This window comes from Mesoplodon bidens (assembly GCF_964165515.1).
Source record: "Mesoplodon bidens genome assembly, chromosome: 19".
In the NCBI taxonomy this organism is placed as follows: Eukaryota; Metazoa; Chordata; class Mammalia; order Artiodactyla; family Ziphiidae; genus Mesoplodon; species Mesoplodon bidens.
The window spans coordinates 4,778,552-4,791,188 of record NC_138179.1 but is presented as its reverse complement, the minus strand read 5'-3'; the positions used below and the strand labels follow the sequence as shown (position 1 = coordinate 4,791,188).

Genomic DNA, 12,637 nt, shown 5'->3' with positions numbered 1-12,637 from the left:
AAGAATGGGGAGGGGGGGGCGTGCAGAAAAGTGCCCGCATTTGGGACCTCTGGCCTCCCAGCCCCATACCTCCTCCTGAAGCCTCCTCTTCTTTTTTTTTTTTTGCGGTGTGTGGGCCTCTCACTGTTGTGGCCTCTCCCGTTGTGGAGCACAGGCTCCGGACGCGCAGGCTCAATGGCCATGGCCCACGGGCCTAGCTGCTCCGCAGCATGTGGGCATCCTCCCGGACCGGGGCACGAAGCCGTGTCCCCTGCATCGGCAGGCGGACTCTCAACCACTGCGCCACCAGGGAAGCCCAGGCCTCCTGTTCTAATCCCCACCTTTTGGGGTTGAGTCCTGGTCCTCCTGGGAGGCAGGTGTTGGAGAGGGTCGACCTCCCGCCCGCTGGAGCTGTCGCTGGCTTGGAAAGAAGACCAGCAGACCAGCCTTGTGTGCCAGCGAGGAGGCCCTCAGGCCAGGTGGCAGGGGGCTCAGGCACCTTAACCGTGTCACTGAGCCGCCTTGGCCTTGGTCGCTTCGTCTGTGAAGTGGGGTGATAACGCACACCCTGTATAAGCGATAGGTGTGCTGTGAGGACTAAGTGAGAAGCAGAGAAGACAGGGCTTTGGGAACGAAGAAAGCACCCCGTCCCCACCGCGGATATGAGCCGGAGAAGGAAGAGGGGGGAAGGGACCCCACGGTTGCTGCACTCCAACTCCTCTCCTTCCCTTCTTTACTCATCCGCCTGATACGTTACGTTGGAGCTGCTGTTGGACATCCACGTGGAGGCAGCGGGTTGGCTGTGCACGTGTGGAGTTGAAGGGCGTGTTCCCGGGAGACCTCAGGGCGAGAGACACGTGGGAGCCAGTATTCGGCGTGTAGACAGTATCAAAGCTGTGGGACTGGAGAAGATCACTCAAGGTTTGAGTATAGCTCAGGAAAAGGGCCAAGACCTGGGCCGGGGATCGCACCAACCTGTCTCGTTGGGTGCTTCCTATGCTGAGGCACCCCTATAAATTCTATCACAACACCCCTTCCACGTAGGTGTGATCCCAACTTTGACAGACGAGGAGGCTGAGGTTCAGAGAAATGAAACAATTTCTCCAAGTCCCACAGCCTTACCAGGCCCAGGCAGAACGGGAATCCATTCTGGCTCTTGGGCTCTCAGCCCCGCCATGTGGGCCCTACCTGGCCCTGCAGGAGACTGGCTGGGATGACCTTGGGCAAAGTCGGGAGAATGACTCTCCGACTCTCGGGCAGCTGGCCCACCTCCCTGGGCCAGGCCGGGAGTGACTCAGGCCTTGGCTGTCTACACGCGCTTGGAGGGAAGCTTGGCTGTCTGCCGCCCCTGTCAGGCCTGGATTCCTTTCTGGGGAGGCAGGCGGAAGGCCTGGCTCCCTGGGACCTGGGGGAGGACAGGTGTGGGGTTCCTGCTTCCCAATCCCCAGGTTGCTCACAACCTGTGAGTTCAGGAGAGCCTCTGAGTCTGCCTCCAAGAGGTCTAATGGGCTCAGCAGGTTAGATTCACTTCCTTTTTCAGAAGTCAGGGGTTATCTCCCTCTGTTTCGCTGCCAGTGCCCAGCAGCCAGGGTTCAGAGAGGCGGAGGAGTGATTTCCCCAAGGTCACAGAGCCAGTTCTGGGGCACAGCCAACAGACCCCCTCCCCGCCCTCCCTCCGCCAGTGTCGTCTGGGTCACATTTCCTCTGCTGGAATGTCAGCCAGGCTGTGCCGTCTCCTGAGCCTTTCTGAGGTTCCTCCCCCACCAGCCCTGCAAGCCTGACTTGGCATTTTTGGCTCTTAGGAAATGGGTTCCTAATTCTGGCTTCTCTACACACTGGCTGTGTGACTTTGTACAAGTTACCTAACTTCTCTGAACTGGTTTCCACAGCTATAAAGTGGGGACAATAACATCTATCTCTGGAGTTGTAAAAAAAAGATTAAATGTGAAAGCGCATGGCACCAGCTCGTACACCTAAGCTGCCTACTTCATTTTTTCATGTGTTTTAAATCTTTTTTCATCTGAGCTGTGCCGGTTGTAGAAGGCAGCCTGGCACGGATGACTCTGACCCTGAGGACAGTCCTTCCCCCTGCTCCCAGCCACGCTGGCCAAACCTCAGCCCTGGCCTCAGCCTCTGCACTTGAGCTCAGCGAGGGCTTGGGGAGATGGTCCTCTGAGAAGTGGGGGCCCTCAGAGCGGCCCCTCCTGGTGTTAATTGTAGGCAGCCTGGCTTTGGGAGTCCGTGGGTCCTTGCAGAGTCCTATGAAAATGGCATTTCTCTACACTGAATCCTGTTTCCCACTACTGTTTCTGAGCCACTTTCTCCTCATCCACAGAAACACTCTCTGATGGAAAAGTCAAGGCTTTACTGCTCCTGCTCTGTGTCCTGGGCATCTCCTCTGGTCCTGGGTCTCGTCTCTTCATCTGTAATGTGCAGCAGGCTGTAGAGTTGTCGGCCGTTTTCATGTCGCGGCAGACACACAACGTGCTCTTTTTCAAGGCTTTGTACCTGGGGTAAATGGAAGCAGCTGCTGCGGCCCAGCCTCCCCTGGGGCTGTGAGGATCAGTATCTCCTTCCCGAGGGCTGACAGAATTTCGGGGGTTGATATCCAGATGCTGGGGACGGATCGCCTAGAATCCCCCGCCCCATCCACTCCAGGAGCAGCTTGGCCGACATACCAACTGCCCCTGGCTCTCTGCCGGCCTTGTGGGGCAGTGGCAACAGCAGTCACGCAGCTAACCACGTTCCAGGCACTGTGCTGAGGATTATCCTGTTTAACTCTCATGGAAGCCCCATTCGTATAGGTGAGGGATTGGGCACGGAGAGGACAGGGGCTGGGTACCAGGTTCCACAGCTGGAGCGGCAGAGCTGGAGTTGCAGCCTGGGGCTGAATCAGGGCGCTTACTTAAATGGTAGGAGGGCAAGAAGGTTTCTTGGGGGCTTCCCGACACTCAGGCCCGGAGCCCGAGGGACCTGTAAAGAGGGCTGTTAATGGGGAAATCGTGGACCCCATCATCTTCCTTCTTCCTCTCTCAGGGGTGGATCAGGTCCTGGCCTCTTTCTCCAAGGGGCTGCCCTTGGCAAAGTGAGAGCCAGGTCCCTCAATCTCTCTTACGAAATTACTCGAAGGGGAGGGCAAAGGTGGTGAAGGTGGCCGACTCCAGAGGCGTTAGCACAAGGCACTGACCCCCATGTGTGACGACACCAGATTGCAACCCAGGGCACGGCTTCTGGGGCCTCCTGGCCCTGAGGTCCTTGTTAGGAGCCTCAGGGCAAGTTTCCAGAACGCAGGACAAAGGCAGACACCAGGGTGGAGCCCCACTTTGGAGGGTGTTTTGGCAGCATCCTCTGACCTTACAGTGTGTCAGGGCGGGTGGAAGGTGTGGGTGAGGGGAGTTGGGGTGTCTAAAGCCAGCTGTGGGAGGCCACGTCACACTTGACTGCCCTCCTGTGTGCATCCTCATAACACATTTGTTGGACGGATCCTTTGAGGTCACTCCTCTGTGCTTCCTTGTGCACTGGCTTTGGCCTCCCTGAGCTGTGACTCGCTCATCTGGGAAGCGATGGGGTGGAGGAGGTTGGATAATAAATCATACTTCACCCAGTCATCAGAATACTACTCAGGCATTAAAGACCATGAAGGAGATCTCTATGTTCTGACATGAGAAGATGGCTACAATCAATCATTAAGTGGAAAAAAGGAAGTTGCATAGTAGAATTTATGGTCTGATCACATTTCAGTAAAATGAACTCATCCATATGGTAGTATGTGCATAGAAAAACGTATCTGCATGTAGATATTCCAGTGTTAAGAGGTTTTCTCTGGGGGTGGGAGGGGATTATAGTTCTGTAACATCAGTGTCCGGAGGCTGCACGGGGCCCATGTGCTTCTAGTTTCCTACTCTTGAACACAGCCCGCCCTCCTGGGACTAGGCAGACACCCACCCAGCAAGCCCCAGAGCATAAGCCCCGGACAGTTTCCACGTCCCTGGAAGGAGGTGGAGGTTTGAAGGAGATAAGAATCTCAGCATGGTGGCACTGGAAGGCACTGGGGGACAGTATGAAGCCCCGTTTTTACCTGTGAGGGGACTAACCTTTAGGGACAGGAGGAATCAGTGGTGGTGATGTGTCTTCTGGCCTCAGGGTGAGGGAGGGCGCTTCCACTGCACCTTCCACGCCCTCTGGTCTGGTCTTCCTTTCATCATCAGTTAACTGTGGAGATCATGGCAAGGAAGACCATCATGCTGATTTGCTCACACCAGCTTTTCTCTATCATCTGTTAAGATGATGACCCCGAGTACTAGAAAAGGACTTAAGAATATCCTTTGCTGGAACAGCCCCTTAAAATAAAGCTGCCACTTTTCTACAATTAGCAAAACTACCGTACATCCTGGGATAAGCATGAGAAAGTCAGAACCTGATGTTTTCAGACACATTCAACTCTCAGTTACCTGCACTAGCAGAAGCTCTAGACCGTGGAAGTGATTTACAGGCCTGGTTCTGAGTGGGCCGCACTGCGTTCTGCTGCAGATTTACTGGAGCTCTGCACAAGTGGATGCCATGATGGTGGGGCCCTGAGGCGAGGGAGCTAAGGAAAGCAGAGACTGGATGGGCCTGGAGACCAGAGGGGGAGGACATTGCCTGTACAGAGCCCCTCCTGCCCCAGTCAAGTCTCTAGGAGTCCTTGGCAGTGTGTGTAGTGGTTGAGACCAGTGGCTCAGGGGCCATAGTGCTGGGTTCAAATCCCCACCTCCTCCACTTTCTCAGGTCTGTGCCTCTGCATAAGGGGGATAATAGCACCTACCTCATAGTGGTGTCGGGATGTAAGCCCTTGCTAACTGGTAAAGAGCTGTGGCTGTTTACCGCAGCTGGAGAGAAAGCAGAAAGAAGCTGTTCTCCCGTGGGCTTGGCGGGGGTCGCCCGAGTTCGTTGCATTCTGCCCCTGACTCTTGTCTCCTTCGGTTTCAGGTGGGATGGTCCGTGGAGCCGGACCCAGGATGCTCCCGGGGTGTGGATGACCAGCCGCCCAGCCCCGCACGGCCCAGGCCCGGATGCCGCGCCCTTGTCTCCTGACCCGGGGACCCCGCCCGTCGTGGGACTGAGCTTCCCGAAGCCGCCGAGCGAGCGGCGACGGCGCAGGGACCCGGGGGAAGGGGCTCGGCGCCGGCGGGAAACATTTTCCCCCAGCGGCTCGGCAAGATGACCAGCCTGTTCCGCCGGAGCGGCGGGGGCGGCGGCGGGGGCGGCTCGGCGGCGGCGCGCGGGGCTGGGGGCAGCGCGGCCGCCTCGCAGGAGCTCAACAACAGCCGGCCCGCCCGCCAGGTGCGCCGCCTCGAGTTCAACCAGGCCATGGACGACTTCAAGACCATGTTCCCCAACATGGATTACGACATCATCGAGTGCGTGCTGCGGGCCAACAGCGGCGCCGTGGACGCCACCATCGACCAGCTGCTGCAGATGAACCTGGAGGCGGGGGGCGGCAGCGTCTACGAGGACAGCTCGGACTCGGAGGACAGCATCCCCCCGGAGGTAGGGGCACGGCCCCGATAATTCCCCGGAGCTCCAACAACTGTTTGAACCTCTTAGAGGACTTGGGTTATACTCCTGTCTGGGTTCTACCTAGCAAGCAGTCTTATTTCTCCTAGGGAAACGTACCCAAGTCAGCCCGGGGCCTTATTTTATGGGCAAAATTCATGCGGTCACTAAACAAACACTGAGCACTACTCCGGGGTTGTGCCAGGCACGGTACTAGATCCTGGGTCAGGGGTCATCAGAATGAAGGAGCCTGTTCAAAATGTAGACACCTGCCCCCCCTCCACACACACACACAACGTCCCGAACCCCACTTCCGGGCTGGAGCTGTCTGGTCTGTATTTTCTGAACCTCCAGGTACCCCCTAAGGCCAAGTCAGAGTTTCTGTCCTCACAGAGTTCACAGTCCAGTGAGGACTAGAGGCAGGTGTCAGGCAGTGGCAGCCCGGAGGGGTGAGTGCTAGGATGGGAGCAATGGAAGCAACAGAGAGGAAGGGATGGCTTCCCAGAGGAAGAGTGAAGAGTGAGGGAAAGGTGTGCGGGCAGAGGGAACAGCTTGTGCAAAGGCTCAGAGGTGAAACAGCAGGACTCGTCAGGGAACTGGCATCAGGACCTCCTGTCAGGATCCTAGAGTGAGCAGAGACCAGGAGGCCCTGCGGCTGAGAAAGAGCGTGGTGTGTTCTGGAGCGCAGGGGCCCGTGGAAGAGAGCTTGCGCGTTCAGTTCCTCTGACCGAGGCGCGAGCGATACCCCAGCAGTTCCCTCCTCTCTCCAGAAAGGTGGCTGAGGGCGAAGGGACCGCCCGACTGCATCAAGGCCCACTTGCTGGGTGTGGCCAGGCCTCCTCGGCCCCTCCAAGAGCTCAGTAGATGTCTGAGCCCCCAGTCTCGGCAGGACGTGCAGTGCTGGGCACAGAAGGGGCACTCACAGTCTTTCAACGAGAGGGTCACTGCCCACAGGGGCATCTGGGACATGCAGCCATGGACAGGACGGAAGGACCCAGCAGATCGGATTCAGCTCTGCCCTTCACTGAGTCCCAGCCTGGGCCAGGCACCATCCTACATGCTTTAGGTGTATCATCTCTTCGAATCTTCATAAACTTTGTGAGGTGGTGTTATTATTACCCCCGTTTACAGTGGGAAACCTAGACCCAGATGTGGCCTCAGAGTCCTTCTCAACACAGCCCTGCAGGTGGACGTTCTCCGTTAATCAGAGTCATCCTGTAGGGCAAAGCCCACTTGCTCTTCCTCCTATGGGGCTGCTGCCTGGGAGTTCTCTGTCCGGATGGAGGAGAAGCTCTGTGGGCAATGGCATCCGGCTCATCCCTGTGACACGCGCAGCGCTCAGGACCGTCACTGCACATAGCAGGCACTCGGGGGGTATTTGTTGAATGAATGAATGCTGCTGCTGTCTTTGCGCAGCTTTCTTTAGTCTCTTTCCCAGAGAGCACTCCTTGGCTCTGCCTGGATTAGCCAGTGGAGGGAGTTTTGGAAAAACCAGATCTTCTTTGTGAAAGGAAGGTGTGTGTATGTGTGTGCAGATACGTCCTTTAAGCGTGAGCTGGAAGGAAAGTTCTCTGCAAACGCTGACCCCTTCCACAGTCTCATTTGTTCTGACAGTCTGGCAGGTAGGATCATATTTCCTTCTCTGTTCATGGCACCCGCAGCCCTGTGACCCTCCGCAAAGCTTGCCTGATGCCCTAGATGGGCCTGCACTGTGTGCGCCTCTGTTTTCCCAAGAATCTTGCTTTCCAGATTGAGCCCCTTCTCAGCACCCCTCCTTGGCTGTTTCCCCCACCCCCCATCTTTGGAGCTCTGCGTGGGCCCATCGGCAGGCGGTTCCTGAGCCAGCGCAAAGTGGGGCGGAAAATTTATGAGCAGCAGCTGGGATGACAATAAGTGCTGACTGAAAAAAGCCCCCTCTCTGGGGGCTGATGGATGGTGGGCTGGCCCGAGGGGTATCCTTGCCACAGAGAAATATCTCCTGTCAGATAAATGGCCCAGACCTTGGCCCCTAGAGCACCTGGCAGGCATCCATCACCCACATGGAGTTAAGCCAGGAAGCCACAGAACCAAAAACTTCAGCACCTTTAGAGCCAGAAGAACAGCCTCACTGTGGCTGGTGGGGGAGGGGGAGGGGGAGGGCGGGGGCGGAGACCAGAGACATGGCTGGGGTTACTTCTCCCTGGAGACTGGGGATCAGCCTTTCCGGAGCGTGCCTGGCCTGCTGTCTGCCTCCTTGGTGTTTCCTCATTCTGCTCCAGGAGCCTCTGATGAGCGTCTGGCTCTGTAGCCCCAGGAGGCCGCGCTGAGGCAGGAGCGGCTGAGAGGGGAGGAAGCCCCCCTGCGCCGCTGTGGAGGCCCGATCGCTCTGAGCCCCAGGGGCGGCTGCTATGGGCCCCAGTCAGAGGAACCCCAAGCGGCTTCCTTCTGGGAGCAGTTCCTACTGAGCCTTCCCCTCCTCGCCCGTCTCGCGCAGACCTGCTTCGGGGTGGGGGACAGTCCAGGCCAGCCACTGGGGGGGAGGGGCTCGGCCTACAGGCCCCAGCGTGGAACCCTGTCCCTCAGAGCAGTGTGTGCCGGGCACTGGAGGTTGTGCAAGTGTGTGCCAGTGAGCAGCGCTGGAGTTGACAGTGTGCTCTCTCTCTTTTTCTTGTGGAAGTTTGGGGTAAGGAGAGCAGTGGCCCGAAAAGCAGCTGCATTCTTCTTTTTCTGCAAAAGCATCTGTTTAAGTACTTTCTGGCTCAAAGGAAAGAACGTCAGTGCATTCCAGAGCAGGAGGCCTCCTCGGGTCAGGCTGGCTGTGCGTGTACAAAGCGTGGCAGTGTGTGTGTGTGTGTGTGTGTGCACACGCGCACGTGCGTGCTCACTCACCCACCTGCCCGCCCGCCGTGGTGTCCCTTTGAGACTGGGTGCCTGGGCATGGCTGGGCTCAGGCAGGGATGTGCAGAGACATCTTAGCAGTGATTTCTGCAGATTCACTTGGGGTGCAAATTTTGGGCCAATTGACAGCCTCTGAGCCCTTCCCACGTTCTTTGGTCTTGGAGGAGATGGGCACAGAGCTGGAGAGGAGGGCGCGGGGGTGGGGTTGTGTGACCTGGGCTCTCCAGGTTGATGGCTTCCTCCTGCTCCAGACTTCTTTGCAGAAGGGCTCAGGTCAGTCCATATGGCAGGAAGCCTGGCCTTTGCCCAGCCTTGGCCTCTCCTGCCCCTTTCTCTGGCTCCTGGATGAGGAGAGGAGGCCAAGAAAGAGCCTGGGCTCTCCCTTTGCTGCTGTCTGCCCTGAGAATCCAACCTGGGTGTGCAGGCATTGTGTGTGAAGGAGGCACTCTTGCTGTAGAGACCACATCTAAGTTGAAGACTCAGTTGTAGAAACAGTGTGTGGCTCTTGCCATGTTAATCGGTCAGCCTGGGCCTCAGTTTCCTCATCTGTAAAATGGGGGTAATGATCCATAGCCTACTTTGCCAAGTTGTTTGAGCTTAAGATGAGATAATCGATGTGGAAGTACTCTGAGAGGTAGGAATGATGTTAAAGTTATTTATCAAAAGTAACACAGGGACAGAAGAGTCCATGAGTCACAAGTACGCAGCTCGGTGAAGTTTCTTCAGCACCTGGATCAAGAAACATCAACAGAGCCTGGAATCCCCCTTGTGCCCCTTCTCAGCCTTCCCCACCCCCAGAGGTCACACTGTTCCAACTGCAATCCCTGTGAATTTGTTTTGCCTGTTTTTCACCCCCACATGTTTACTTATTTATTTATTTATTTCGTTGCGCCGGGTCTTAGTCACGACAGGCGGGCTCCTGAGTTGCGGCTCGCTGGCTCCTTAGTTGAGACACTTGGGCTCCTTAGTTGTTGCCTACGAGCTCTTAGTTGTGGCATGCATGTGGGATCTAGATCGAACCCAGGCCCCCTGCATTGGGAGCGTGGAGTCCTGACCACTGTGCCACCAGGGCAGTCCCATGTTTTGCCTGGTTTTGAGCCTTACTTGGATGGCTAACGCTGCATGGAGCATTCCTCTGGGGAGAAGTCCTTTCACGTCTGCTGTGTATGTTGGAATCGTGGGCTCGGAAGTAGCCCATGTGCTGAGCGTTAGTACAGGAAGCCAAACGGTTTTGCAGAGTGCTGGTCATATCACTTTACACTCCCACCAGCAGCAGCAGAGTTCCCTTACTACACATCCTCGCCCACACTTGATTTTGTCTAAATGTTATTTAAATTCAAGGAAGGATTGTTAATATTTCTTTCTTTGTTGTCTCTGATACAGATTTTGGAAAGGACCTTGGAACCTGATAGCTCTGATGAGGAGCCCCCGCCTGTGTACTCCCCTCCAGCCTACCACATGCACATGTTCGACAGGCCTTACCCTCTGGCTCCCCCGACTCCACCTCCCCGGTAAGAATCTGTCTCCTCTCAGAACGCGAGGCGATGGGGAAGGGATCAGGGCTTGGGATTGAGTAGAAACACAGTGGGAAACTTGACTGGACCCTTGGGTATACTGTTCCACCAAGAACAGGCTTCTACTGCAGCAGAGGCATTTTAGCTACAGATACCAAAGAGAACTTTCAAACTGTAAGAATTGCAAGCACAGACATCCACTAAATTCCTACTCCAGACTAGATGCTATGCTGAACACTGGACAGGACACAGAGATAGACGACGCTCAGCCTTTGCTTTCTGGAAGTTTATAGTCAAGGGAGATGCAGAGTGGGGATGACAAGCACATGGAATGTGTCCTGACACTTCCGCTCCTGAGCCCATGGCAAACATTACTAATTGATCACTGTGCTCTTTCCTGCTAAGCTGAGACAGAACCTCAGAGTCCTCCTCCAAACAGCACTCCCAGCAGTCATCAGTAATTGGTGGAATGGGTATCTATTCGCTCTCCCTGTTCTAGGGATGTTGTGGGGATTTTTAAGCAATGGGAGCAAGTTGGTCTCTTTTTCTGGGGTAATTCAGTCATTGGAAGCAGAAGGGTTAGGTCCCTGGAGGCTTCGTCCAGATCAGGGACTCTGTAGTTTGGAAGTTTAAAATGAAGCTGGTTGCCAGCTGGGTCCCTGGGTCTCTGAAGTGCTTGTTTTTCTGGGCTCTGTGTTTGAGGAGGGCCGTTGGAGCCCAGGTGCCTCTTTTTCCTGGAGCTGCTGGTCCTGAGAATAACTCAGGCCTGGGGTGGGGAGGGGTGGGGGGACATGATGGGACAGGGAACTTGTTCCAGTGGATCTTCCCTTCTGGGGATCTTGGGAGCCCCAGATAGTGGTGGTGGAGAACTCTGTGATCATACAGGTATAGATAATAATAACACCTACCGTTTACTAAGCGCCCTTCAAATGCCTGAAACTGACAAGGTTCTTTACCTACGCCGTCGCATTCAAACCCTCTGACAATTTGTGAGGCAGGCACTGTTGTCATCCTCATTTTACAGATGAGGAAACTGAGCCTCAGAGAGGTTTCATAACTTCCCTAAGACTACAGAGCTGGGATTTGAACCCAGGTCATTTCTGACTCCAAAGCCAACAAATGCTCTTCCCTGCTGTGTCCTGTCATCCCCCTAATGAGAAAAACCTCTGTGATTGCAGCTCAGGGAGCTGACGGAGGCCTAGACAGTTATGGGGGGAGGAGGAAGCATTGTTTCGAGCCAGGGACGGGAGCGGAGCTGAGGTCCTCCGTCACAAGTGATGCCAGAGGCTGTAATGGGGCAAAGCAGGGGGAAGCGGATAGGTCTGGGTGAGACCTTGGCAGGACTTGCAGCCCAGGATGGGTCATGATGCCCAGGGCTAAATGATTTTCCTTTGACATGTTTTAAATATCCCAAGATGCTTTTGCAAAAAGTACAGTTTCTATTAGGCAGAATAGTTCTGCCTATTTTTCTGAAGAGAAAACTGAGCCCATAAGAGACAGAATCCCTTTGTAAACCTGGCATGGATATCCTGGCCGCATCCTCCCTCCCCTCCTCTGTGTATGCTGGGGTGAAGTAGGGTAGGGGTAGTGTAGCCCAGTGATGGGAGCCCCAGTTGGGGGCAAAATGACCTCAGCACTAGACCAAGGCTCAGGAGGTCTTGCTCATGCCTTTGGACAAGTTACTGCCCTTGCCTCAGGTTCAGGAGCCTGACCCGGAAATGAAGGCTTTGCTGGCCTGGGGGTGGATACAGGGAAGAGAACTTAGTTGTGAAGTCAGACAGAGGCAGAGTGTTCTCCCCAGCCCGCCTCCTTTAGCTGCCTAACTTCTGATTCTTGAGGTGCCTTTGGCTCACTGCTTAACGTCTCTGAGCTTCATTTGCCTCATCTGTGAAATGGGAATACTAATCCCCGCCTCAGCACTCTTGTGAGGGTTGAATGAGGTATTGTGTGTGTGGGGGGCCCTTAGCACAGTGCCGGGTATGAACCAGACCTGTCACCAGTGCTTTACTGCTCCCTCCTGCCCCTGGCTGCACAGTGGGCCTCTGAGGTCAGCTCTGACAGTGAACATTGAGACCAGGGGTAAGGCTGCCCTCAGAGGCCAGCGCTCAGAGGAAGCAGGGCCAGCCTCTGAGCACGTGCCCCTTTGCCCCGGGATGGCCCTGCTAGGCCCAGATCCACCCCCAGCCCATTTCCAGGGCCTCATTCAGTCTCTCCATCCAGGACATGCATTTCCAGCGTTTATGGAGTCACCTGAAGCATGCAGGTGCTGAACCACGTGTGATACAGAGATGAATACAGCCCCGCCTTGACCTCCCAAGGAGATCAGGGTCTGGGGGAGGCAGAGATGCGCGGCAGGGTACAGGGAAGGCAGCCTAGAGGAACTGATGTCCAAGCAGTGAGCTGGTAAAGCGGAGGACAGTCGGGCGCTCCAGGCAAAGGGAACAGCATGTGCAAGGGCCTGGAGGCAGGAAAGAGGGCACCATCTGAGGGAACTGCAGGAAGTATGGAATGGCTGGGTGAGGCTGGAGGGGTGAGAAGATCATGGAAGCCCTTGAGGGTCCTCCAAGGAGCTTTGACCTTATCCTCCAGCCGGGGGTTTAAGCTGGAGAGTGACGGGGTGAGGTTAGTGTTTTAGGAATCTCTCTCTGGCTGCTGGGGCCAATCAGATTTGAGTGGGGGGGGGGTTGGGGGCAGGAATGGCCTGACTCCCCTCTGCCACCTCCAGTCTCTGG

General features: G+C 55.8%; 1 protein-coding gene across 3 annotated transcripts in view; it reads left to right on the top strand.

Moving 5' to 3' along the window:
- The window catches only part of CUEDC1 (CUE domain containing 1), a 75,731-nt gene that overhangs the window by 50,227 nt on the left and 12,867 nt on the right, over positions 1-12,637 (top strand). For all 3 annotated transcript variants that reach the window (XM_081218191.1, XM_081218192.1, XM_081218193.1), the window contains 2 exons: positions 4,948-5,508; positions 9,775-9,902. In XM_081218191.1, the coding sequence (XP_081074317.1) occupies positions 5,179-5,508; positions 9,775-9,902 (458 nt within the window). In that variant the 5' untranslated portion in view covers positions 4,948-5,178. The remainder of the gene's footprint in view (positions 1-4,947; positions 5,509-9,774; positions 9,903-12,637) is intronic.